At 35.3% G+C, this 27,960-nt stretch overlaps 4 protein-coding genes and 1 pseudogene across 9 annotated transcripts; 2 read left to right on the forward strand and 3 right to left on the reverse strand.

Annotated features, from left to right (window-relative positions):
- The first annotated feature begins 605 nt into the window (after positions 1-605).
- LOC123216126 (peptide chain release factor 1, mitochondrial) lies at positions 606-3,935 on the forward strand. Of its 6 annotated transcripts, none has more exons than XM_044636490.1 (11): positions 606-1,001; positions 1,161-1,261; positions 1,437-1,535; positions 1,651-1,834; positions 1,982-2,030; positions 2,128-2,206; positions 2,313-2,396; positions 2,462-2,539; positions 2,699-2,857; positions 3,370-3,465; positions 3,558-3,935. In XM_044636490.1, exons 1-11 carry the CDS (start codon positions 848-850, stop codon positions 3,750-3,752), a joined length of 1,278 nt encoding a protein of 425 aa, XP_044492425.1. In that variant the 5' UTR covers positions 606-847; the 3' UTR covers positions 3,753-3,935. The 6 variants fall into 6 exon arrangements, with proteins under 6 accessions (XP_044492425.1, XP_044492428.1, XP_044492429.1 ...); XM_044636493.1 differs by having other exon boundaries at positions 2,313-2,387; XM_044636494.1 differs by having other exon boundaries at positions 2,313-2,381.
- A 981-nt stretch (positions 3,936-4,916) lies between these two features.
- Positions 4,917-6,820, forward strand: LOC123216127 (protein RADIALIS-like 4). Its single transcript, XM_044636496.1, has 2 exons — positions 4,917-5,529; positions 6,535-6,820. Exons 1-2 carry the CDS (start codon positions 5,243-5,245, stop codon positions 6,560-6,562), a joined length of 315 nt encoding a protein of 104 aa, XP_044492431.1. The 5' UTR covers positions 4,917-5,242; the 3' UTR covers positions 6,563-6,820.
- Positions 6,821-8,073: 1,253 nt separating this feature from the next.
- On the reverse strand, positions 8,074-11,975 carry LOC123216125. Its single transcript, XM_044636489.1, has 3 exons — positions 11,764-11,975; positions 10,541-10,916; positions 8,074-10,352 (listed from the first exon to the last, which is right to left on the reverse strand). The coding sequence occupies exons 2-3, from the start codon at positions 10,891-10,893 to the stop codon at positions 8,426-8,428; spliced, it is 2,280 nt and encodes a 759-aa protein (XP_044492424.1). The 5' UTR covers positions 10,894-10,916; positions 11,764-11,975; the 3' UTR covers positions 8,074-8,425.
- Positions 11,976-14,616: 2,641 nt separating this feature from the next.
- On the reverse strand, positions 14,617-17,646 carry LOC123215557. Its single transcript, XM_044635708.1, has 4 exons — positions 17,199-17,646; positions 16,383-16,963; positions 15,123-15,638; positions 14,617-15,029 (listed from the first exon to the last, which is right to left on the reverse strand). The coding sequence occupies exons 1-4, from the start codon at positions 17,482-17,484 to the stop codon at positions 14,904-14,906; spliced, it is 1,509 nt and encodes a 502-aa protein (XP_044491643.1). The 5' UTR covers positions 17,485-17,646; the 3' UTR covers positions 14,617-14,903.
- Positions 17,647-20,451: 2,805 nt separating this feature from the next.
- LOC123215689 lies at positions 20,452-22,791 on the reverse strand (annotated as a pseudogene).
- Positions 22,792-27,960: the final 5,169 nt, after the last annotated feature.

Consider the following 27,960-nt stretch of genomic DNA (forward strand, 5'->3'; position numbering starts at 1 on the left):
TAACAACAGGACTACAAGGAATTACCGCAGTTAGCCATTCTCGATCTGCAGAAAACGTTTTTAATAATGGGAAATAAATACCCAATTGCTCGACATATGTAAACGCACTAACCATCTCATGCAAGCCTTTGTTTAACATATACTCATCACATACCAACAAACATGCCTAACCGAATCTGTTCATTTATGTTGACAGTAATAGCAAGATCGCTGGTACGAGTAGCAAGAGCAGTAGCTAGCCAAGCTTCAAAACCTGGAAGACTGCCACGTTTCAAAAGTTTCAAAACATGTGAGACCCTTGCTCCTTATTTAGATCATGTGTAGACTTTTATTTTTTGTACTAATTTGGTTTATAATATAACTCTAAAAATGTCTATTAAATGTGACTTATCAATTGGTATGATTACACCGATAAGATAAATCATTTTTAAATTAATTTTTGGTCAATATTGAAACAATTTTTTCATAAGAAAAAGACAATATTGTCCATTAAAATTTTAAAATTCCTTTTCAAAATATGAAACAGAATTTTAAATAACACACATAAAAAACCATAAAAAGGTAAATAAAATCTTTTGATTAAATAGATATACAAGGTTAGAAAATCCTCCCGAGGACTATACATTAACCGAAAAGTTTAGGGGTGGCAGAGGGGAGGGTCTATTACCTAGTATGAAGCGGAGAGCGGGGTGACGGAGACTGCATTTACGCAGCGTTTTGTACGTTTACGGGACAAGAAAAAGGTTTTTCTTGTATGGTCACTAGCAATTAAGTTGGTTTGGTTTGAGCTGAGTATTTGGTGTCGAAATTCTAATTGAGGACATACGAACGCTGAAGAGTTAAGAAGATGAGAAAAGTGAATGGAGGATTCATGTGGAAGAATATGTTTTCGGCTTTAAAGGAGTTACGATCTATTTCATCAATTTCACATTCAAATCATCTGAATCAAAGATCAGCATGGGCTATCACTTCACTCTCCGTTCTTCGTTTTTACTCAACTGGTGAGTTTCAATTACTCCATTGTATAACGATTAATAAACCCTAGCATTTTTGCCTTCTTATTCTTATGGATTAACTTGTTACAGTGACCGTGTAGTTTATTGTGCTTAAGAGTTTTGAGAATTGACAATATTTGAATGGTTTGGTGGGGATGATGTTAGAAATGCAACCTCAACTCTCGAATGAACTTATCAAAATAATTGGACAAAAGCTATTGGCCATAGAGCGCAGGAGTGCTTGTCTTGAGAATATCATAAATCGGGTATATATTATGGATCCACAGTTTTAAATTTTTTTTAGTTCTATATTTTTTTTATCCATACTGATTTAATTTGGGTTTCAATATTATTATGCGTTTTCTAGTGTTTGTCTTCCGTTGCTTGAAGACTTTAAATGGTATTGAGCTTGTTTTGTTCTGTTTCGATTTGTGAAGACAGCCGGAAGTTTCACCAACAGAGTATGCTAGTGCTAATAAAGAGCTTCGGAAAATAAGGGGTTCAATGGAACTTCTAAATGAATTGAGGACCAAACAGAAGGTGAACTCCCGTAACACCTTGAAGTCATTCATCCACTCAGAGAAATATGATATGCCCATGAAATATGAAACTATTTTTTGGTAAATTTCTTATTTTTGCCAAATGAAACGTGTAGGAGATTGATGAGTTGAAGTCACTGATGGCTGAATGTCCTGAGGATAAAGGCATGCTTGATATGGCAACAGAGGAATTGAATCAAGCTGTTGAAGAAGAGAAAAGGTTACAGTGTTTGCTGCTCAAGTCTATGCTTCCTAAGGATGATGCTGACGAGAGGGACTGCATTTTGGAGGTGAGAGCTGGTAAGTGACAATGATCTAGACAGGCAGCTTTATGCAAATTCCATTGCATTTTGGTGTCAATCTGTGGCCCTTATTTTCAGCGTTTTTCTCTCTCTCCCTCTCTTTATGTTCTTCCTCTTCTTTTTCTTTTGACAAAGTTTAAAACAGGAACAGGAGGGGAAGAGGCCTCTTTGTTTGCAATGGACATATTTAAAATGTAAGTTTCTACAACCTGACCTGGTTATTATATTCAGTCATAATTCTTGCATATCAAGGACCTTTTCAAGAATCACAACCTTGTTTGAAATACTCAGGTATGAGAGATACTCTCAGAAGAAAGGTTGGAAATTTGATGTTGTAGATGTAACAGAGTCTGATCTGAGAGGATACAAAGTATGTCTTCCATCCTGTGAATTTTCATGAGCCCATTTTTATCAGATGTGAATCTTTCAGTTGTAGAATAGGTTACAACCTATAATTAATACTTTTTCTTAACCAGGAAGCTAGTGCAGCAATCTCAGGAGCTGGTGTCTATGGGAAACTTAAATTTGAGAGTGGAATTCATAGAGTTCAGGTTTCAACTGTAAGCCATTTTACTTGCAATGTATGGTATCGTAGCAGAAATTATAAACAGTTATCATTTTGCAGCGTGTTCCTGTGACAGAGAAGTCTGGACGAGTTCATACCAGTGCTGTCTCTGTTGCTATCCTTCCTCAGGCTGATGAGGTGCTAAACAAATTGAAGTTGATTTAATGATAATATTTGTTATGGTGCCACAATTTCATGGTCATTTTTCATTACAACTGTCACTATTGCAGTATTGAAAGTATTATAATGTTTTATGATGCTCAATCTCATTGATCTCTATGTTTTGAGGATTTGCAGGTAGATGTCCAGTTGAGGAATGAAGATTTGAGGATTGATACCTATAGATCTGGTGGTTCAGGTGGTCAGCATGCAAATACTACCAATAGTGCTGTCCGAATAACTCATATTCCAACAGGGATGACTGTGTCCATCCAAGACGAACGATCTCAACACATGGTAAAGATTTTTGAGCAACATTCCTGAGTCATCAATTAAAATATGTCAGTTGGATCAGTTTGTTGATCACCATTCCTTCATAACATGTTATAGTAAGGCCTATGTTCGAGTGTTAGGTTTCCTTCAATTTCATTTCCCGTTTATGAAATATATAGAAAGATGACTTGTTAATTGTAAATATTGAAATTCTAAGTCCCTAATGATATAAACTTGTCAGATGACCTCCTTTTTACTTTTTCGTATTTCATTAAGTTAGCATGAACTGAGTTACATCTATGAATCATAAAAGGGGAGAAAATGAGAACGTAGTTTTACAGGCAATGGATCTTGAATTATTGCACCATTTATGTGAAATTTATTGATGTCAAGTCTCTAGTATAGCTGCGACACAGTATCATCCCTCAGTATTAAGTAACCTATATACAGTAATCTGTGGGTTGGGTGCTTTTTGTATCATCAATTTTGGTTTTTCCTTGTTTATGGGTCTTTTGTCTTTTTGGTCTTTACAACAGAACAAAGCTAAAGCACTTAAGGTTCTATGCGCAAAGTTGTATGAAATGGAAAGGTTAAGAATTCAGATGAGTAGATCAAAACTTCGATCAGAGCAGGTAAGAGTGACTGTGACATAAAGATGAGCAAGTTTACTATTTTTTTTTGGTTATTTTCCAGAATGATGAAAGGATCTTATCACTGTAAACAGATCGGTAGTGGTGATAGATCGGAGCGTATCCGAACTTACAACTTCCCTCAAGGGCGTGTCACAGATCATCGTGTTAGCATCACTCATCATGCAATAAGTGATGTGATGCAGGGAGAAAATCTTGATATCTTCATAGATGCTCTTCTTTTACAGCAGGAAATGGATGCAATTGCCTCATTCAGTTCTAGTCGGTGATACTAGCGAAGGTCTTTACCCAGGACCTATTTTTGATAGTATTACTGAATGGTGCTAAGTTTTAGTAGATTATTTGTTTTAAAACTTGAATGGTTAGCCTCATAAGAGTATTTTTGGTTGTTTTTTTTTTTTTGTAAGAATAAACCTTTCTTATTACTTAAATAAGTTGTTTGATTTGGTGAAGTTTTCTCATCCTTCTTAAGAAGAAAAAGTTACTTTTCAATTAGAGATCTAGATTACTTTCTTGTTAGGGTATAATGAGTGACAAAACTATAGGTGAAATTGAGAGTTCAAAATCGTCATCCAGGTCTCATCAAGAGAATCGTCTGGTTGCCCCATACGTCCAAGTTGATAATAAAAATGATTATTGATAGACCCCGCAAAAAGAATAGAATATCCTGGCTAAAAAATGAAAAAAATTATGGTAAGTTGTAATACATAATTATAAAAGCTTGTAGAAGAGGGACAGGGTTTATCCCTGTGGGGTTTTAGATGAGATTGTTGCAACTTTCCCTGGACTAGTAATTTTGGGAAGTAAAATTTTTTTTTACTAGTTTTCTGATAACAAACGAATTCTCTCATGAACAATTTTAACACGAAGGGGAAGGTATGGCACATGTCTACTGGGTCCCGAAATGTCTTGATTGAAGGAGGCAGATGAGCATACCTAAAAAGAAGCTAACTAAAAAGAAAGTTTGATATACAAGGAAAAGAAAAAAAAAATGGTTTTTGTGTGAGAGTTTTTCACCTGCCAAGATATCGTATCATGAAACTTCATAGATAAGGCCATTAATTTAGAGACTGTCTCTCACAACCAAGTCTTTCTACCAATAAAAAAGTCTCTGAAAGTGACCCCTCAGTGAATTGTGATTGCTAGATTTATAAATAAATTATCAGCTAACGTGTAATACCACCCACAGAAGTCACTTTCGTTTCTTGCAAGGAAGGAAATTTTGGAATAAACTGATTGGCTTAAGTTATTATCTGTCTGTGTTTTTTTTTTCCACAATTGGTTTAACCTTTACCTTACACTAAAATTACACGTGATGCTATATATCCGGATCCAATTGGAATCCAACGCTAGAATTGTTTTAAAAAATGACATTCTGGGCATTGCAAGAAATGGTTGATGTAGTATTTTGGGTTTGTCGGTTTTTGATCATTGATTTCCTGTTTTGGACTGAGGGGATCAAACTAGCATTATTCTATACACAAGACGAGTTTATAATTTATATTATACCTTTGTGGAAGGGGGGCCAATTTGTCTCTGACACAAAAACACCTTAAAAACAGACAAAAAGAGAAGATTTGCAGCTCCAAGGCATCTACCTGACTCTCCCCAAACTCAGGGGTGTTCAACAGTATTCAAATAAGGTACAGGAAAAGATTCTCACCCCATTACTTCTGCTTCTTCCCTGAGTACTGGAAAGTAAAAAAAAAATAAAACCAGTGATTCTTATTATTCTCAGAAGCAAAGTGTGTGTGGTGAGATGGATGAGTTTCCAAGAGTTCTATGTGGGTGGAGTTGGGAGGAGAACAAGATGTTCGAGGTGGCTTTAGCAGTAGTTGATGAAGAAGACCCAGATCGGTGGGATGTGGTAGCAGCCATGGTTGGTGGCAAGAAAAGTGTAGAGGAAGTTAAGAAACATTATGTGATTCTTCTTGAGGATTTGCAGTTTATAGAGTCCGGTAAATTAGACCACAAACTTGGAGAAACTCAGCCGTGTGGTCAAGTTGACTGTACGCAATCTGTATGTTGGACCGACGAAGATAACAAGTATGGAACCTAATTTCTCTTTGTAACTGAATACCTTTGCTTCTTTTCTGTTCTTTATTCTTGCCCATCATGTTCAATCATTTGCTTCTGTTTCTGGCCTTAGTTGATGCATCATACAACATTTTGAGAGCCATTAGACTGTAACTATAGGAGGAATTACTTTAATTCTTCAACAAATATTCTTACTTTAAAATCTGGTTCTAATGTACTTTAACAGAGTTTGAAATTAGCAGTCTTGTCTGAGTTTTATTTTATTGTAGGAGCAATTATAGAGAAAAGAAGTTTCCCATTATTCTTCCTGGAAAATATGGTCTCACGGATAGTATCTAAAACATTAGGCCACAGCCCACAGCACACCAACTTCTGGAAGTCAGAACCCCAAAAATAGTTTTCTACAAAGATATAAAAATAAAGAGCAGCCTCCCAATTCATATGTAATGTCTACGCTTTCTGTTAACAAAATAAATTGTCAAAAGGACTTGGAATTTTGCCCACATAGTGTACAAGGAACTAGAACCCGGTACAGCTGAAACGTGATCGGGCTCGAAAACTCTAGTAGAACATATCAAAGGCAGAATGATGTATTTCCCACCGATTTTTACCTTAATGACACTGTCCCTCTTTTATTCTAATGGTTCTGCTTGTTAAATTTTTATTTTTTAGGATAGACATAGTGAAAATACAAAAATACTCTATATTACTAAGATGTTGTGATTATAGTTGGAATTCACACCGGTTCATTTTCTCATCCCATCAACTTGAAAATTAGTTAGTAACTGAATGATGATCCACTTCTTAATTCTTACCTTTCACCTTTTAATATTAAGGGTTAACAAAAATTGGTAAAGTATTAGAACTTTCAAAAAGAAAGTTTAGATAACCTATATAACACTTGTGAACCTTTAATTTAAATTACTTTATAATTCTTGCAGTGGCATTGATACATTAATGAGACTTATGTTCTTCCATTACAACTTGGGATTTTTACAATATCTTTGGATGCAGCTTGCTGGTTCAACTGAATGTAAATTGATCGCCGGGGCCAAGTTAATTGATTTCTATAAAGGCTCAGGCCTAGTTAGCATCAACAAAGGTAATGAATTGGGTTTAACTTCATCAGTTCTGGAACTGTGTCGATCGTTTATTAAGTTTAATCTATCCCCACTTTGTGAACAGGAAATTGTCATGAAATGATTGAAATGACCTTCCATGCTGTAATTAATTGGTTTTTGAACTTTTCAGTTGTAATATTAGTCCATGGTGTCCCGTTTGGCTTGATAGCTGATTATAACTGCAATTTTTTTATGTCGAGAATTTCAAAAGCTGGCCGGCCAGTATCATGGATTGGTTAAATTAAACTATGCTGGCGGCTTCACTGTTGCTGCGAGCATAATTTAGCCTGGTTGGTAAGAGAATGGTGAAAAAGTCATAAAAGATTTGATGGAAGTTGTCAACTTGTCATCACAGTGACGGTGATTTTGAGGCCTAATTTCCGTTGAATGGGGCCACAAATGCCTGGAAATCTCAACATCAATTAGCTGTATTTGCATTTTATATTTGAAATGGTTACAAGTAAGCTGGTGAACAATACGGATACCAAAGGCTTTGGAAATACCATAACTAAATTTATATTCCACAACTTGAATATTTAAAATCATCAAATAATGCTGCCCAACATCTCATTACAATAACCGAATTGAATTGTTGATGGGATGGAGGACACAACCACATTCTCTGCTTGATCTGCATTTTCCTTCACTGGAACCAATCCATTATCGCTTAAGCACAAAAGAAAATCACAAATAATGCCAAGGAAAATCATGATTGTTAAAATAAATGGCTGTAGTAGAGTGATGGAATAAAAGAGGAGAAAAAGAAGCCAGAGCCAGGGAAGAGGCAGTGCATGGGTGGAGCCAAAACAGGTAATCGGTTAATAGTTTCATCCATGCTCTGCCTGTTCCCTGCCTTTGTCTCTTGCTTCTCTTTCTAAATTTTACTTTACCTTACAACCTGTGAGCTAAATAAGCATCTCATTGTTGCCTTCTGCAAGCCAACGCCAAACTGGAGGTTTCTGCCTTGGGCGTATGCCGTCTTATTGGGCCTTTATAGCCACAAAGGAAGTACACACATGTACTATCAAATTCTGCTTCGCCTTCATGTACTACTCGCTTTCTTTCCAAATTTGAAATTGAGTGTACTGCGCACTTTCTTGTACTACTGTCAAATTGTCAATTATGGTACTGTCGCAAGTAATAAAGAACAGATTCTTTCATAAAACAAAATACCAAATATCTGTATTGTTAATGGAGATGAAGCAACAAATATATTTGGATTGTAGAAATAGAAATTGTCCAGACGAGATGTTGTGCCTTACAAACTTAAGTCTATGTGTTTATGGGACCCTGATAATGAAAACTTGGACCACCAAAAATGCTCCCTCTCGGTAGTTCAGTTACTATGCAGCCATCATATCAACCCCACTGGATTTTCCATGTAAATAAGAAGTTCCCTGAATTTGATTTAAACGATAAAAGAAGAAATTCATGGAGCTAAGAGCTAATGCTAAAATAAAACATTACACCAGTCAGTCAAACAAAACATTATAGGAACCTAGAGGTAAAGAATACAACCTAATCACAAACATAAGGCCTGGCCTATGACAAATCAGAAAAATGAGTATTTCTGCCAGCTGATGGTAGGTAACAAAAAGAAACATATCTGCTAAAAATAAATTTGGCATTCACATCCCACCAAAAACAAGTTCTCCAAATCCTTACATTAAAGTTAAAGCTCAATTATCCATCTACTCCATCCATATATCTCAGGACTCTAGCTCCATATTGACTAACACCAGGCGCTGTACAAGTAGCCTGCAACATGACATGGTACGCAGCACCTATGAATTTACATGGCATGTTGATTTGTTGTGCCCCATTCCATTGCACTTGCTGCAGCGAAGAGGCCTCTTGACAACACCTATCGATCGTATTCTTCTTCTCTTGGGAGGGCCATATTGCTGGAGCAGAGGAGGAGGGTGTATTTGAACAGGTGTAGATTCTTTATGCACAGGCTTATCAGCAGTTGAAATTGGATTAATTGTCTCTGAATATGTTAACCGGTACGCATCAGTCGTATAATATTTGGAGCAATAATCATACAAATCTTTGCCAATATGTTGAAGGACAGCCACAGCATGGGAACATGGGTAACCATTAAGTTGCCATTCTCTGCAACTACAGTCCCAGAGATCAACATTCACAACATGCATTGCACCCAGACTATCGTGAACCTCAAAAGAACTACTCAGTCCTAATAAGACTTGAAGAGACTGTGCTTTGAAAATCTCTTTCTGCAATTGATCTTCCAAAGATGGAGTCAATCTTGTCAGCCACTGATTTGACTCCACCCTGCAATTGTACATCAGCTCCATAATATTACAGCGAATAGTATCAACAACATGTAGTATTGGTAATGCAGGAAGCTCACTCACCCAACTATAAAATGACTTAGCAACACCACACACATTGTGGTTGTATCGTGAACCTTCAAAAAGTGCATTTGCCCAATGTTCAGGTTCAGTTCGCAAAATCCAATCACATGCCTCAGGAGAGATACTTTTAATGCTCTGAATGCTTTTTCTAAATCCGTCAAGTGTGGCAGCCTGGGCGGCATCTTCCATATGAGCAATAACCACAGGTACCACTTCCTGAGTATATGTTTTATCAAACTGCTGCTTCAACTCCTCAATAAGATGATCAACACAATAACCATGGAAAGAATTCTCAAAAATCAAGGGAATAGATTGCCTTAGCCCCATCAGTCTATCTGCCACAAATGTTATTGGTTGGCAGATTGTTGTCAGTGCAGATTTTAGTTGCATCAAGAACCATTGCCAATTAGCATCATTCACAACATCTACTACAGCCAAAGCAATGGGAAAGAATCCATCATTCCCGTCCAATGCTGTAGCAGTAAGTAGCTCTGACTGAAACTTTGATCTAATAGTCGTAGTATCAAGGAATATAAGGGGGCGGCAACCATTCTGGAATCCAACGAGTGAGGCATGAAAGGCAACAAAGAATTGGTGGAAACTTAAGTCCTCCCTTGAATTGAGACTGACTACACTACCTGGATTTGTCTCCACTATCTTCTGGCTTAACCAGGGCAACTGATTGTATGAATCTTTGCATGATCCTTGAAGCTCCTTCCTGGCAGTCTCTACCCCACGCCATGCTTGACAATATCTTAATTCAATTCCAAAATCCCGACGAATTTCTTCAGCGATTTCTCTTGGTTTAGAATGAGGGGTTTCCAGCAACTTTTCCCTGACAATGGATGCCAGCAATTTCCTGGATGCCTGGGGACGATTTGCTGCATCAGTACCAGCTCCACATGTATGTGTTTCAATCATTTTTTTAATTCGGAATAACTGTGTGGTTGCCACTCTTGATGCATGAATTCTCCAAGGACAGCCTTCACCTTTGCAATGAACAGTTACACGCCTACCTTCATTTTTCTTATAAGTGTATGAGAAGCCATGAGCAATGGAATATCTACTTAATGCTTCACGGAATTCATGAACACTATTGAACTGCTGGTGCAGACCAGTTATGCCATTCTTCCATATTTTGAGCAGTTCCTGCTGCTCAGCATCCCCAACATTAGAAACTTCCAGATTTAAGTTATCGACTAGCAAAAAGCTCTCAGCATTAGAAGGTGGCGGAGTCATGGTGCTGAGTTGCCCAGTTTCTTCAGAAATAGAAGCATCAGGAATTGAATTACTGTGAGGGGTGACAGACTCAGAAACAGTTGTCTTTCTGGACCTGAAATAACAAAGGTCAAAGATATGTCATGCCACAGTTGTACTAAATGCTCGTCTAAACTCTGACCACGAATCCTATGTACACACATGGGTGAATAAAAAAAATTAGACACAAGATAATTTAAACATAACCCCAAAAGCTAAATAAGAGCAATTCTTCCTTATCCAGACTTAAATTGCACATACTACCTATTGCGAGGCATTGGCGCCGGTGAGACATCAGTTGTTGGATTGTCATCTTTCATCACATATATATCAACGGTTGCAGAATTTTCATGAAAATCAATCATGTGTTGTATATCTTTGTTGCTCGATATGGTGATGAGTGTCTTCTTGTTATTTGGGAGAAAATATTTCATGGTCAAGGCATTGGGATCATAGTTCCACATATCTGCCATCTCTAACTTTAATTCATCAAATTTACTTTCACTGCTTACAGTGATAGCATGTGCCTCCCCACCATTATATGACAATGAACCATCACTGGATGTGGTAAACTTACCACCCGATTGACATATAACAACAAGCTTTCTCTTAACCATGGTTTCAAGGCTTGCACCGATAACTGTATGAAGAAAATAAATAATCATATATATCAAAAGAATAAAATACAATCAATGAAAGCTTTACTCAATTTACAACAGTCAATATTACATTAGTAGACATGATTTTTAAAACCATATTGTGTGCTCTCAGCATACTTACTCTGTTTACAACAGTAAATATTACATCAGTATATATGATTTGTAAAACCACCATATTGTGTGCTCTCAACATGCTTACTCTGTTTACTAAATTTCAAATTTATCAGAAGCATGTTATCACTCGATGGAGATTGCGTTCAAAAGCAAAAAGTTTATCACGCACAAGCATAGCATATTAGATATTTATCGCGTGATATTTTTGTATGCACACTGAATATTTATATGTATTGGGCTCAACAATCAAATCCATGCAAAATTCCTACTGCAAGTGTTGGTGATATTTGAACCGTAACAAACCAAATTACATTTGGTGTAACAAGTTTCCACTCTCCAGCCGTCAATATCAAAAAATTAAAATTCTCAATTTAAGACAGAATATAAAACATCCGGTTCAAAGAAAGGTTAGCGGAAACGAAACCCACAAAGAAAGGAAAACTAGGGTTTCGAAAGGTCATATTTCTCATTAAAAACCCTAAACTTGAACACTATTATTGTTAAAACCCTAAAGAAAGCACGAATATCAACCAATAATTTATTGATGAATCATAGTGTACACTGTATACACATATCAAAAAAAGAGTTTTCTTTATACAAATCTCTTCCGCAAGTTGCATTGTCACAAAAATTCCGCCGACATGAAAACGAACTGTAAAAGAGAACAACTCAAAGAAAAAATAAGAAGTCAAAACTAAGAGTGAGAAACATTACCCAGAAACCCTAACTCGATACTGGTCTCAGACTTTCAATTGCTGAGATTCGGAGGTAGAATAAAGGAAGGGCAAAAATCGAAAATCAAATTTCCCCGATTAACTGAAAATAGATCTGGATCTCGAAAGTCTTTTTATTTGAAAATTTGTCGCTCGATTTTGGCAGCTCAAGAGTATTTTAGGTTCAGGGTAACCAAATCCGACGCGAGTATGTTTAACCAAGGTTTAAATTTGTAAGTTTTAACCTTTTTTAGACGATTACATCCCTGCGGTAATTTATGCTGGGGTAAATCCGTAAATGGGTCCGTAACCTTGTTACCGCGATAAGAAAATATTTTTATTGGAAATTTAAGATCGAGGCTTCAAAGGTATTTTAAGTGGCAAAAATGGGAATACCCAACAACAAAGAGGGTGTAAGTTCAGAAGTTGCTGGTCTTATATAAATATCAAATAAGGTCACACAATCGTCCGTTGTGGCCCTAATATTCATTCAACCATGTAAATTAGTTTAAGGACTCTTGCGCGATTAAATTATATATGGAAATTATAGTAACGATGGAGGTACACTTTCGAATAATAGATTTAATCACTTTAAAAAATATCATTATGTTTATTATAATTTTATTATTCATAATAATAAAATTATATGATAACTTTATTATAAATAACGATATGTTATTATATAATTAGAGATTATTTTATCTTTAAATTTTAACTATTTAAGCACATAATGATATATTGTTATTTGTGTATATAACATTACTTTATTCGTAATTAATTGTACCAAATTTCACTTAATCTTGTTGTCAAAAACCAATATTATTGGATAATTGTAAGATAAGATAACTAATATAACCTAATGAACATACATTATTGAAAGTTGTCAATGAAGGCTCGAAAACAACATCAACAACTCTAATCCCCTCTTAATTGATAATTGTTATAAGATATTGAGTTTTTCACATTGTCACTATATGTTTTTACCAGTAGAGACAATAGGAAAGTGTTATTGTGACAAAGATCTAAAACTCTATTTGATGTATTGAAAAATAACTTATGCAACAAACCTGTCATTTATTATCAAGGCACCAATGTACAACATGTCAGCGCTAATTTTTGTAACGATTGTGTCGACCCAAGACATGCAATTCTTAACTCACATCGTGATGTTATTAACGAGCTCAATCAACGACATACATAACATAACTTACAACAAGGCAATGTCAACTAACAATGTACAAAACAACTCATATAATGAGAACACCATCTACTTGTTGCCACCACAAGCTTTGAGGAGCGTCTTTGACAAATAACCACACGTATATTAAACCAATGACCTAATATATGTGACCACTTAAATATTTGACAAACCTTTTTAAAGAAAGTGGTTGAAAACAAATTAGTGGGCCTCCTACTATTAATGCTTAAGTAAATCCTTAACATTCTAGTGGTTCAAGAGGACAAACTAAAAAATTGAAGTTAGAGAGTCCCCATTCTCTTTGATGATGCATCATGCATCACCAACAAACGACTTCATGGCACTATCAAACATTGTATAGCAAGATAGTTATTGTGCAATCAAATACTTTGTTAGTCAAATATGTAAAAAATTTCTAAAGCCCTACTCATATTGTAGAAATTGGGGGATAGTTTTTGTGCGAACAAACACTCTTTTAATCAAACTTACAAAAATAACATTAAAAGACGACTAACTCTATGAACTTCACTCAACAATTAGCCATGTCATCCATTCACAAGTTTTTTATAAATTGTGGGTATAATACCTTTTGTCTCGAACGTAGGAAGAATAACTCTTGACAGTTATATATATTTTGTTACGATTTTCTTCACATGTCTTTTCCATCTTATACTGTTGTAGGATAAATATCATGTTCTATCAAATCAGAAACATATAATTGTCAACTTTTTGTAACAATGAATTTGTTTAAATTCATTATATTGCAACTTAATAATTAATTATACAATTACACACGCATCTCTTTCTCTTGCCGTATAAATAAAAGATTATACAAAAGTTAAAAAAATGTCACTTTACATGTATACTTTTATGTTGCCAAATTATAGACATAAATTCTAATAACATAATGATAGACATAAGCTTTTAAACAATATATTGAACCACTTTAAAAATCATTTTATTAATTATAATTCTATTATTTTTTAATTATTGCACTAAATACACACCTCTAAATTTATACAGGATTCGACGGACCCAATACTTTTTCTGCCTAAAAACTGAGTCCTTAAATCCAACACCCAGCCCAGTAAACATTTTCGGCCCTAAGGGGGTTTCTCTAATCAAACTTCACTTCCCTCACACCGGCACGCTGACACTAACCCATAATCTAATTTCCACTAAGCTTATTAAGTGTGGTGTTATCCGAGGCTATCTAAGATTAGGACCGGACTCAATCCCAGTCAGTTTGGGCTTGGCTTTGTGAAAAAAAAAAAAAAAAGGAGTGAAATTCTACAATTTTTTTTTTAAAATAATATTGTTTTGGCCTGTCGGCAAGCAAAATATGATTTCTCAAATCAGGGTGACGGTGATACAGTGTAATCACGGGTCCTGAACAGAGACAGTGATAAACTCAGTAGCAAGTGTCCGTACATATGGCATGTCACACAGGAAATCTGCCAAGTGATTGGCTGGAACTCGACATAAATTTGGGGGGTGAAGCGTCTTATGTCTTTTTCTGAATTTAGAAAATTAAACTGTTGCACGTTAGGTGCTCGATCACATGGTAGGGAAGGGTCTGAAGACTATGATGTTCATAGTCATATAACTACGTCAAACTTTGTGTCTCTTCTCCTTTAGTTGGTGACATTATTGACTTAAAAACAGTCTTGCTTGGCATCATTCATCATTGTCTTTAGCTAGAAAGGAAAAAAAACACTTGAAAACATCAATTAAGCTACAATTTTTGGGCGTTTTCAATGTGAAAACTGATGATATCGTTTCTAAGATCCTTTGATCTGCTTGTAAATGAATAAAATTTCCAGGATGAGGAACGCCCTGCCCTTGTTGGCTTGTTTGCTTTCTCAATCCCGGTTCTTTATCTGAAGAATCACATATATATTCTTTATAACTTCGGTCTTCAAAGGTGAAAAACAAACCCTGAATTATGTGAGAAGAACATCAAATTCACTAAGTGTCCACTCTGCCACTTCATCTTTTTTGCTAACAAAAATTTCGGTACCCACGTCTATTGATGTCCATATTCTTCTAGCAGGCTGGGTCCCTGGATCCTGTAGTGAAAACAAAGCCATTTGAAGTCACAAACTATGAATCCGATAAGTAGTAGTAGCTGGTTTGAATGAGCTGTTTAAAAAAATCTTAACCTGATAGAAGTATAATCTACTGGATAGGCCACCAACATCAAGCTCCCAAGTTCTTGCGTCACCTACCCAACCGTCTCCCTTTTTAGTTGGGTAGCCATATTCAGCCCATATAGGATGAGGTAGCAACTGAACTATCTCCTGTGCCTGAGGATTGCTGTAAGGATCACATGTGTCCACTTGTTCCTTCAAATGCTGAGCATTCCCGGGAGCACAGTAGTAGTGGTAAGCTCCGTATGGGAAGTTGCGGGTATCATTCCTGTAAATCTTTATATTGTTAGGAGTAATATGATATGGTGGGCAATTCTTCATCGATGAAGGGCTGCACCAAGCTTGAGTTGCGGGGTTTATGATCATCTCGCTGTATCTGGTTACATCTGTCAGCACATCTCCATCACAGGCACTACCATCATTCTTCCAGCAGCTGCCAATATCTAAGAGGTAGAACTGGCTCTGGGGTCCTCCCCCTTCTTTGATATCCAAAGTCAATCTGACCTTGAAATTAGGTGACTCTGGAAGCTGCAATACACCTAATTTGTTAATTTCGTGTCAATTTATACATTAGGAAATCAAGCTAAGCAATGAGCACAAAATGAAAGTCCAAAAACAAAGCTGGAGTCAGCTCAACCTGAAATGAAGTGATATAATTCATTGATCTGTAATTAATTACCCAGGTAAGCATCGCATTATTTCTTTGTCAGTTAGCTGGGTAACCTTGACAAGAAGGTTGCCTTGTAGCGTCTCAAAAAGGCTAACACAAACACGCACACTCAAGTTGTATCTGTAAGTCTCTGTTTTCCCACGGCGGCATTGTGACTTCGATGGAAACTTATTCACGTTGACGCAAGTGAGAAAAAATAAAGAAAAAAACGACATCCTTCCAAGTTAGATTTTGACTTTTACTTCAGGAAGAGTCATACGATTTTAATCTCTACTCGAGAAAGGGACACTGACAGATTAATATTTCTCCTTGCCCAGCTTCAAAGTTACACCAGATTTGACATCAATTTAGCAAACATCGCAGAAACACAATAAACTTCTCTATTTATCTTTCTTTTACTTATTAAACAAATGATTTATTTTCATAAATACCATGAAAACAACATCACCACCCTTATTATCACGACAAGCAATTAGAACCAAAGCAATTATGAATATTGAAATAAAATAGGAAAAGACAGACAAAAGAATGAAGACCCCACATTTGTATTTTTGCTTAAAATTTAAAAAAAAATTTTAAATTTTCAGAGCAGATCTACTTACCGTCTTCAGCATTCCTCTGGTATCGTAATGGTAACCTCCGGAGAATCCTTTGGTGGCGTCTGCTCTCAGGTAAAGCATCAGCCATGGATACTTTTTGGAAGTCTTGAGCTTATGTCTAAAGGCCCAGCTACCAGCACCTACGTTCTTCTCCCAAACTACCTCATAGGAAGAAATCCCATCAAGTCCACCGCTAAAATCAGCACCCAAATCATAAGTACCTCTAAAACTTCCTCTCATTGTACCGTCATTGAATAGTTGAGTTGGCTGATGGCTCACTATGGGCTGATTCATACATCCATGTCCAAAGCAAGGAAACCTTCCTGGCTTGAAAGGTGGTACCTTTTTCCCATTCTGAGGACACAAACCAGAGGTTGCGTCATAGTTTCCATTTTTCAGCATAACCATCCAAAACTGCCATGGGCTTGGGGTATCTTCAACTTCGCACAAAGATCCCAAGTAAATTTCCTTCGCCGCTGCATAAAGGTCAGTGTTGTTCACAGCCACTGGTTTTAGCCCAGGAAATGATGTGCCCACCCCAAGTTTGTTAACGGCTTCCGACACCTTGTGTTCAAGAGAAGAACCTGCTCCATAAAGGTGAAAAATTAGTAAAGTAAATGGGTGAATTTACCCAATTCCGTACGTAATTAGAAAGTAATCCCATTCTTTTCTTTGCAAGAGCTTCAACAAGCAAACACATTTAGAAAATAAGAAAATATAACACAAGCATTTTTTCAAAAGATTCAAAACCGCATGATTCAAGCGATTGAGAAGAGAGAAATAAATATATGAAATGAAAATATAGAAAGTGAGACACACTCTGCGTTGAAATCTTGAGTTTCCGATATTTCGTGACCTTAGTGGATAGATCGAAGCAATCAGCAGCTCTTGGGCTGCCCATGCCGGGAGCTTCTTCACCGACCTCATTGCAAAAATTCCAAGCTTCAAATCCGAGTCTCAAACCATCTCTTCTCATTCCTGGATCACCCACAGCCGAGATGTAATCTTTACCTCTAACACCAGAAACAACACTCAACACTATGACCATATGCACATTTACCAAGAAAAAAATCACATGCCGCTGTCCAGCCATGCCTGTTTTCATATTGCTCTGTTTCAAACGCAAAGCAGATGAAGAGTAGAATAATACACATACGTGCTCATATATATATCCAGATTCTGTGAGAGGGACTGAGTTTCATTTTGGCCTTTCATTTTCATTTTTTTTAAATAATAATTTATTTGTTATTACATTATAAATTAAATGGATCCTATAATTTCTCTTCAATACAGAAGACGTGTTTCTCTAATTTTGTTAAGCAATATAAATCACTCCCTAGGTTATAACCAGAAGTGATTTACAGCAGTCTGAGATTTTCATGGAAAGTTGTTCGGTTTGATTTTTTGACTTCCTCGAAAAGCAACCATCTTAGGTGACTTTCATTGGTCCCACTCTACTTGTAACAAGTGGTATCCTGCTCATCAAAGAGGCAAAAATTAACTTAAATTGTTCATCGAAATTAATTCTTTTAATAGTGATATCCCAACAACTATCACAAATATAAAAGACTAAAATCTTATACATAAAGCAACTATATTCAAACAGACAAAATGATATTACCAATATTATCCCTTCACCACTTACATTTATTAATATTTTACTACAAACAGCGACCTTTTGTAGCGACATGCAACCGGTTATACGCGGATCCGGTTCCAACTTGCATGTTTTCTTATCTTGCTTGCTCCCATTAGTGCTTCTTTATTCTCTGTCTGAATTACTCAGGACTGGCCCTGGTTCACCGTTGCAACCAGGATTCATTGGTTTAGAAGAAATAATAAATGAGACTTTTTTATTTTTCTGAACCAGAAACCTTATTTAAGTTAGAGTATTATGTTTAAGATCAATCCAATCATACTAAATAAAATAATTTTTATTTGAGTTAGATTACTATTTTTAAGATTAAATCAATAATATTAAAAAAATAAATTTTAAATTTAATAATCGACTTAACAATTATTAAACTATATAAATTAAAATTTTGATTTTTAATATATCATAAAAAAAAATTTAAATCTATGTCTTTTTATATATAAAATATCTTATTCAACTTAAGTTACTCTTTGTCAACTCAGTTTTACAAGGCAAACGGTTTCCACTTCCCCGGTATATCTCAAATTCTTGAATCTTGAAACTTGCGTGTTTTCAGACCGATCTTATTTTGTGAAGTTTTGCTTTCAACTTAGGAAGGATACCAAGGAGTAATATTAAATGAATTGAATGGTCTTTTTAATACTTTTTGTCAATTGCCAACTGTCGCAACCAGCATTCACTGGTTTAGGAGAAATAATAAATGAGATATAATTTTTTAATGGGAAACCTTATTTAAATTGGATTATTATTTTTATAATTAGATCAATTATACTAAATAAAATAATTTTTATTTAAGTTATATTATCATTTTCAAAATTAAATCAATTATACAGAGTAAGATAAACTCTAAACCTAATAATCGACTTCATAATAATTAAATTATATAAATTAAAAATTTAATCTTTAATATATCCTTAAAAAAAGATTTAAACTTATATTTTTTTATATATGAAATCTCCTTTTCTTTGATTTAGGTAATGTTTGGTCAACCCAGTTTTACAAGGCAAACGGTTTCACTTCACGGGTATATCTCAAATTCTTGAAACTCGCATGTTTTCAGACTGATCTTATTTCGTGAAGTTGCTTTCAACTAAGAAAGAATACCAAGAAGAACTAATATTAAATGAATTGAATAGTCTTTAACACTTTTTGTTCATTGCCATTGTCAGGATTCGTAGTGAATCTGTTATACTTGGACTTGCATTATCTTATGAGTGGGTGGAGAGAAGGTTTAGTTAGGAGATCTATCAAACCTGCAATCTGAAGTAGTTAATTTTGTCGGCAAATGTATTGCTTTACTCTCTGGCAAAGTAAAGGTTCGTACTCACTCAACATCACCAAACTACCACTGTTCTTGATTCTTCAGAATTGTATTATGTTCTTTATGCGCCGAGTCTGATGGTAGCCCCGACTACTAGCATGCCAAGACGGTTCGTTGCACATCTTATCAAAACCAACTATTATCTCAATTTCATTTTCAAATATGGACAGCGACAGAAGTTTCATGGAAAAGACGCAAACACTACTAGTAAATAATACATCAGTTATTTATGGGCTAGTTGAAAGCTGCATGGCGATTTCAAGTGATAGAAAAATAGCATTCAATAGCTCATAATTATAGCCAATTGAACCGTGATTAATAACATCATCAAAAAGGAAAAACAGGGCGTCTTGTTCCTTACGAAATCTTGTGGGGGGCTCCAGGTCGATGAAAGAGAGTTGGCCTGATGGAACTTCCACTCAAGATGTCGAAATTGATGGGTCATTCCGCCAACATGAATAGAAACACGCCCATTTCAAGACTCAAAACTGGGCCACATACAAGTGGATTCCTTGTAATGTTCTCACTCCGAGCACAAAAGAAACGGGCCGAGTTTCAAAAAGGAGTTGGGGCCATGTCTCATCATGCAAATTGCTAAAGCACATCACATGCTATAGAATGATTCGTCAGTATATTATTAGTATTGGCAAAAGTATTTCTCCACTTTGCTCAGATGAACAAATTTTCTTGTTCTTTTTTCCAACTCTGTTGGTTTTCATCCTTTTTCTTCACCGGGTAATCCTTGTATTCAGGGGTGGATCCAGGAATTTTTGTTAGGTTGGAAAAAAAAAACACTAATTACCTAAAAATACAGAGGTTTTATCCTTGTTAAATGTCAGATGATGATCTATAGGAGTATTAACTAGTTAATTTTCTTACCAGACTAACAATAATGAAGTAGATAAAGTATGGAAAGGTCTCTTATCTTATCCTCTTGGAAATTTTTGTCACTCGAGCTTGAAACATCAATTCCTATATGCAAATCATTAATAAAAAAATCATACTTTTGAAGATGAATAATCTATTAGGGTGTGATTTTCCCGCCTGGAATGTTCAAAAAATTCAACGTGTTAACCAATCTACAGACCCACACAAAAGAAAAGAAGTTAAAAGTTTCTCATTACATATCGCTGCAAAGTCAATACATCTATATACATCATGATATCATGAAACTTTAAGAGCCCCTATGAGATGAAGACTCTCTGGCATAACTTCTCAAGAGGACAACCATCTCATTATGTCCTTTTTCTACCCCTTCCTTCTTCTTTCAAGAATGTACCGTCTAAAACTAATATAATACAATTTGAGTACTCTTTAAGCGAATAATGCATCGAAATTGCAGCTCATCTTAAGACTCCACACTTTATTTTTCATTTTCTTTGGCATCAATATGCTGAGAGCCTAAGACTACCCAGTACTTCTCTCTCTGTATTCATGTCAGTTACAAAATAAGGAGATAAACGCTGAAAGCTTCTGTAAAGAACATGAATAAAAATCATTCTTTTATTTGGCATCAATATGCTGAGAGCCAAAGAAAAATCATTCTTTTATTTTCTTTGGCATCAATATGCTGAGAGCCTCAGACTACCCAATACTCCTCTCTCTGTATTCATGTCAGTTACAAAATAAGGAGATAAACCCTGAAATCTTCTGTAAAGAACATGAATAAAAATCATTCTTTTACTGTCCAAATCTGTCCTCCAAAAGGTGAGGCAATGTTATTTTCCCAAAGTTGCTAGGGTCAAGCTTGCTAAACTGGTTGCAAATCTGCACTATATCTTTCTCCCCAATCTTTCCCATTTCTTTAAGCTTGTAGATAACATATTCTGATTTGCTGAAAACAAAGGTTTAAAAACAATGGACCTGAGATTACTTTTAATTTGATTTAATTCTATCTAACAAAAAAATAATTGATATTTTAATAAATGTTATCACTGACTACTGGCAAGAAGACATCTTGAAAATTTTTACACCTCAGAGTACCTAAAAGTAGCAGAGACTCCCTGATCCTGATATTAGTTCTGCAATTTTTAATTGCTCTAAAATGAATCAAATGTCTTGCACAATCTCCTTGTAGGATATTCTACTGAGTTGAACAAATTATATCCAAAATTGACCATAAATCCACTAGCTTCCCCTATAAAAGTGGACTTAAGTAACCCCAACAGCAAATCAAAAATCAAATCTTAGTAAAGAAGACATAGAACCTCACCTAATGAAGCCATTGTTATTGATATCAGCAGCAAGCAAGTCCTCAACGGTGATATCTCTGTGCAACACCCACTTAGCAATCCTCCTGTGCCTCTTATCAATTCTTGCCTCAGTCAAGTACAAAAATGCTCGCGCCACCATCAAGGTGGAAAACAAAAGCCAAACAGCCGCAAATAACCGTCCAGGCAACGTCTTAAATGCCTTATCTCCATATCCAACTGTAGTCACCGACATAACCGATAAATAAACCGAATCAAGCAAATCAAGACCCTCCACGAAGAATAAGATTAAGGCTCCCAAACCAATACACAAAACCACAACACCAAGTGCTAACCCAACTTTCAATCTGATCCTCATCCTTCCTTTGGCGATGTCTACAATGTAATTTCTTGCAGAAAATCCTCCTTCTGCTTTTCCCATTTTTATGCCAGTCAATATCAACTTTTGTTGAAGATCAAGAACGTAATTCACAAGCCCACTTAGTAAAATATCTATAAATCCAAAACCCACCAATACAAAAACACAAGCAAAAACTTTTGTTGCCGGCGTTAAAGGAGCAATATCACCGTAGCCAATAGTCCACATGGTGACAATTCAGAAGTAAAGAGCATCAACAACTGGGTGAGTTTCGACACCTGAGAAATTATCCGTGTTAAAAGAACATATGGAAACACCAAGTAAAAGGTATATAGAAAGCAAAAAAACAGCTTGTCTGATTATGGAGCTAGATTCTGACTGTGGCTTAGGAACTTGGGGTGTTTTACGTTTGGGATCGCGAAAGACAGCCATGGCTGGGGCAGTTTTGCATCGATGAAGAGAACCCGGTTTCTTGGTTCTATTCTCAAGATCAGCTGTTGAAGATTGAGGCATTTGTTGTTGTGGATAGTCTTGAATTTCATTGATGTGAGGAGTAGAGAGAGACTGTTGAATAGGGAATGAGTTGTGATGGTCATGTTCTTCTAGAATGGCTTCGAGTTGTTGGTGGGGTTGTGTTTGGGAATCAAGAAAAGGCTCTTCTTCCATCCGAGGAAAATAAAATGGTTAAGAACAAGAAATATTTCGGCTTTGTCGAAGCAGAGAGCCTAGATTGTGATTGTTGGATTGATCTGTCTCCAGCGGCCAACCTATCCTGGGCGAGCTTGTACCCACGATGAAAATCAGATTTAGAGACCTTAAACTCCAAATATTTGTTATTTCCTTTGCAATTGTTAATGAACAGAGGCGAGGGTGATCGCTATGCCCTCTGGGTGACGTTGGAGCCGGCTAAGAAGCATGGAAACGCACAGCAGTGTGCGTTTCCACGAATCCGAAACGTTTCGGTTCGGTTTTCGAAACGGCCCGAAACTGGTACGAAACGTTTCGGGGCTGTTTCGATAATTTTAGATAAAAAGGAAACGCGTTTCTTTAATAGAAAGAGTTTCCTATACATACCAGGATTCTGAAAGCGTATCATAAATAGATTCTGAAAAGATTTTGAAAGTAAATAACAAAAATAATTTCCCATGCGTAATAGTCTTCTAGGCGTCTTCTCTTCTTTGTTGTCAATCTTCTTTGTCGTCAATCTGCTGGGCGTCTTCTTCTTTTGCTGAGTTCTTCTTCTGTTGGGCGTCTTCTTCTCTGCTGGGTTCTTCTTCTTCTTCTTCTTTATATACATGTTTATTTTCTATTTTAAAAGATGAATATATAAATATTGATTTAATTTATACATACATGTTTCAAGAACTTGAATTTGTAATTTATTTTTGGTATAAAATTATTTTGTTATATGTTATTTTAAATTGATTAGAAAAAATCAATTGTTGTATTTTTTTAATTAAAATATAGGTTATTATATTGTTTATAAAAATTTCTTATTTATAAAAAAAAAATCTTATATTTTTTATATTTACACTTTTCTCCACGTTTCCGTTTCTTACTTTTTTAAAGAAATACGTTTCCATGTTTCCGTTTTCGTGCTACATAGAGAGCCGGATTACTGCTCTCAAGTGAAAATGAGCCCGCAATGAAGCTTTTTTTTCTTCCATAAGCCAAACTGAGGCAGCTTTTAGATCTCGCTATTCCCATTATTGAAAGGTGTGGCACTAGGGGCCATTGCAAAGTTCTGAATTTTGATTTCGAATTATTGTCGTTGTCACCGAATTAAGCTCTGTTAAAGATCATATTTTGATGGTAATTAATGGGACAAAAAGAGTCATTTAGATCTTGGAAACCCACTTGTTGAAGAACAAGACCGTGAAACATGTTTTTGTATATAATTTGTGCTAGATTAGATCCACTCAACAAGCATGCGGTACGGAAGGGGGACCAACTGTCCTTACTGCAGTCGACTGAAAGTAAGCCCGCAATGAAGCTTTTATTTCTTCTATAAGCCAATCTGAGGCAGCTTTTAGATCTCGGTATTCCCATTATTGAAAGGCGTGGCACTAGAGGGTCATTGCAAAGTTCTGAATTTTGATTTCAAATTATAGTCGTTGTCACCGAATTAAGCTCAGTTAAAGATCATATTTTGATGGTAATTAATGGGACAAAAAGAGCCATTCAGATCTTGGAAACCCACTTGTCTAAGAACAAGACCATGAAACATGTTTATGTACAGGCCAAAGGACTATTTCCCATCCAAGGTATGTTGATTTCTCAAAATTCTTTCAGTTAACTTTGAAAATATCATTTACCTATTTATAACAATTTAAATATGTTAATTTTAAGGATAAAATCATTATTTAATATTTAATATTAGAAATAAACTTAAATATGATTTTATTTTCTCTCCTAAAAGTTTAAAAACTAATTTTTTTTCTTTAAACCAAGTTTAAAAAAATCACATTTTTCCCTAGGTTTAGTTTCAAAATCCGATCACCTTCTTCGGTGCCATCGTTGGCCGTCTCTCTCTCCCAATGGGTCTCCATCCTTCGATGTGCTACCTCACCTCTACCTTAATCCCTCTAGCATCCAAAAACGTCGTCTGGGAAGACGTCTTGTTTTCGTTCAGGAAAACGATCGTCTTCCCAAACGACGTTTTTGAATGCCAGAGGAGTTGGGGTGGAGGTGAGGCGTTGGGAGGGAGGGAGACACGACTGACCATAGCGCCAAAAAAGGTAATCGAATTTTGAAACTAAACCCTAGAGGAGAAATGTGATTTTTTAAAACTTGACTTGAGAAAGAAAATATTATTTTTTAAACTTTTAGAGGGAAAAATGAGATAAAAATTTTAAAGGTTGGGATTCCGTTAATTTTAACCTACTATGAGTGGATAAATGATATTTTTAAAGTTAATAAGAGAACTTTCAAAACAAATCAGCATACCTTGAGTGGAAAATAGTACTTTGGCCTTTTGTATATAATTTGCGTTAGTTTAGATTCACTCAACAAGCATGCGGTACTGAAGGGAGACCGACTGTCCTGTAACAAAAGCAAGCAGAGATTCGATTATTTCAATAAATTGGGATATAAAGTGGAACAGAAGACAACGGCAACTCATGGAGAAAGAATTGTATTTGTTTGTACTCTACGATCTACAACCTCCTTACTTTCTCCCTTGTTGATTCTGGTTGTGTAATTATATTCATATGGCAACCCAAAGAAGAAAGTAAAAACTCACCACAAATCCACGTCGTTGATAGCAAGACATATGCCGATCCAACGAAATATATGCAGAAAATAAGTTTTATTAATATTTTTTTATTAGCCCCCCATCCAACTGTCTTTACATTAATTATTAATTTGACGTTACTGTGCATCTTCGCCGTAATCAAGAGAGAGAACCCTCCATGTCACATGTGCTAACTAAGGAGGCTACCTGTAAACTTGAGGAGAGGTGCCCAATTTGCGGTTGCATTGGTTCATTTCTCTAGGGCCTTGCTATGAAAGTGGGCCTGCTCCAAAACAAGGAAGCTGGGTAATTAGAGTTGAACAGATCAAAGAGTAGGAGGACAGCAAGGAGTTAGAATGTAATTATCACAAATTTAATTCGTGAAAGAGACACGCAAACAAAAAGAAAACTTGTATGTCAGTCATGATTGTTGTCACTTAGTCATACAGGAACAGGAATCTGTTGACAAGAATGAGCATGTTTGAATACAGATACCAATTGATCAAAACACTGCAGCTTGGCTTTCCCCTCTTTAGCTTCGAAATCTGGAAACGCAGTGGAAGCAACTTGATTTATATGGATGACAACTGGACGCAGGACCAAATTATTTGAATTATAACTAAACGGAATATTTGGGTATCATGTCAGCCTCCACCCAAATGAACTACTCCAATGCTTCCAAGATAATTATATGGCTTTGATTGCTCCAAATTAGCAAGCAACAGCTCAGTGGCTTTTAGTAGTCAAACGATGATCCACACTTTTCAAAGTTGCAAATCTCCTTTTACGACCTTTAGGGTGCGTGTGGTTGGAGGAATTTATTATTTCCTTGATAATCTATCTTTTATTTCCTTGTTTGATTTGTCAGTAATAAAAGATTACAGTAATCTTCTATTACCAATGCTGACGTGACAGGTAATATAGGTGGTAATCTGATTACCACCTTCAACTTAAGTATTTAAAGATTACTGGAGTAATCTTTAGTTTATTATAAAAAAATTATTATTTATTAATTTTTTGAGATAAAAATAAATTTATTTTTAATTAATATGACAAATAATATAAAAAATATTTAAAAATAATTATATTCAAGGGCATTTAAGTAAAATAATTTACTAGTAATCTTTTATTACCTTTAACCAAACACAATAATTATTTATACCTATCAAATTTTATCAAACATAGTAATCATTTATACCCAGTAATCTTTTAAGTAATCTATCTTCAAGGTAATCTTTCTATTTTAGTAATCAAATATTACCCAAACCAAACGCCCCCTTTAATGCCATTGTATTGCGTCAATAATAATATTAAATATAATAAAAACAATAAAAAGAAAAGAAATTAATTCTGCATTGGTATTTCTGTTTTTTTCCCGCCTGGGAAGACGAAATATTGCAAATGTGATTGGCAGATGGGAATCCGGAGGGGAAAATTACAGTGGGTTGAGTAGTAGGCATCAAAGTGAAAAATCATAAATTACGAAAACGAGATTGGTACCCACCAACTTCATCTTTCTTATTCCAGCTTGCCATGCAATTAGCTCATTCCTGTGGCTTACACTTATACACATCATCATGCAAGCATTACCATTTCTTTCTTTATCAAACGCTGCATAAACCACTTGTTTATGCTAGAATTTTACACAAGTGAAGGGCTGCCGCTGGCCTTGGTGGAATGATCACTGCTCTGTTTGTTAAAAATGCAGTTTTCAAACTACTACTATTAATAGATTTGTTCATCAATTATGCTTTTGGAGACATGCAGAAGCATTCAAATGAATTTAAAAGAAAGAAAGAAAGAAAGAAAGAATCAATGGTTACTCTTCCAAAAATTAAGTTTAGGTTGACGGCCCTAATAAAACTCGAATTCATCGAATTGTTCTCTGTTTTTCAGTCTTTTGTATTTGTTAACATTTTGATATTTTTTCTGAATATCCTTAATCTATTATTTATAAAACATATAATATAATATTTTATTTTGTTTATAAATAACTCAAAAAATTATATAATAATATATTTTAAAGCATATAGTATAATTATATAGAGATATAATTATATGTAATATATAAAAATTTTAATACTAATATTTGTTTTTTAATATTTTTTCTCTGTGATATTAACAAATTCAACTTTAGTATCATTTGCCTAAACATTTGAGTTAATACTTTTGTAACAAAAAAAAATTATTTAAATTAAAAAATTTATTTAAATTGAATTAATCACACCTAACCAATAAAGCTTTATATAAAAAACAAATCATAATATTAGTCTCTCGGAGCAAACTTAATTGCTAAGGCTCCTGGAACCAGAGCAGCCTCGTGGAAACTACTATGAACGAGAGAGATCGGCCATGATTATGATCACCATCATCCACGTTCATACCACCAACCCTCCTGAATTTTCTCTCTTTGCCGATTTAGGACCTGAAAAACAAAAACCCAAATTTTATATAATGTTTTAACATGACTGCACTAGCTGACCCTGACGTTTTATGGATGTCAACTGTCCCGTCCTTGACCGAGTATTATTAAGTGCAAATTATTCCATTAATACTGTCGCCATACTTCATCAGCTTCCAGATGATTTTTTATTTTTTTTAATAGCTTGCTCACCTATCCTTGCATCATCCTATACCGAATCAACTTGTCTTTTTCAGGGAGATGAAAATTGATTACGAAGGATTTAAGGCTGCTTTCTTGCTGATTTGAAAGTTTAAAAATTTATTTTAAAAATGTAACAACTCTTTGATAAAGTCACTTGATTTTCATTCTTAAAGGCAATCTGTTTACAGGTATGTATATTCG

The sequence above is a fragment of the Mangifera indica genome, chromosome 5 (genome assembly GCF_011075055.1).
Source record: "Mangifera indica cultivar Alphonso chromosome 5, CATAS_Mindica_2.1, whole genome shotgun sequence".
NCBI classification, from domain to species: domain Eukaryota; kingdom Viridiplantae; phylum Streptophyta; class Magnoliopsida; order Sapindales; family Anacardiaceae; genus Mangifera; species Mangifera indica.

Bases quoted from the DNA above. Each gene is read 5' to 3' on its own strand.
- LOC123216125 (XM_044636489.1), bottom strand. From the start codon at position 10,893: ATGGTTAAGAGAAAGCTTGTTGTTATATGTCAATCGGGTGGTAAGTTT. The intron at 10,353-10,540 runs GTAGTATGTGCA...TTGTTATTTCAG, and splicing joins GCGCCAATGCCTCGCAATAG to GTCCAGAAAGACAACTGTTT.
- LOC123216126 (XM_044636490.1), top strand. From the start codon at position 848: ATGAGAAAAGTGAATGGAGGATTCATGTGGAAGAATATGTTTTCGGCT. The intron at 1,536-1,650 runs GTGAACTCCCGT...TGAAACGTGTAG, and splicing joins AATTGAGGACCAAACAGAAG to GAGATTGATGAGTTGAAGTC. The intron at 2,207-2,312 runs GTATGTCTTCCA...TTTCTTAACCAG, and splicing joins CTGATCTGAGAGGATACAAA to GAAGCTAGTGCAGCAATCTC.
- LOC123215557 (XM_044635708.1), bottom strand. From the start codon at position 17,484: ATGAAAACAGGCATGGCTGGACAGCGGCATGTGATTTTTTTCTTGGTA. The intron at 16,964-17,198 runs GTGTGTCTCACT...TTTATGGAGCAG, and splicing joins ACTCAAGATTTCAACGCAGA to GTTCTTCTCTTGAACACAAG. The intron at 15,030-15,122 runs GTTAAGATTTTT...TTTTCACTACAG, and splicing joins GTAGATTATACTTCTATCAG to GATCCAGGGACCCAGCCTGC.
- LOC123216127 (XM_044636496.1), top strand. From the start codon at position 5,243: ATGGATGAGTTTCCAAGAGTTCTATGTGGGTGGAGTTGGGAGGAGAAC. The intron at 5,530-6,534 runs GTATGGAACCTA...CTTTGGATGCAG, and splicing joins TGGACCGACGAAGATAACAA to CTTGCTGGTTCAACTGAATG.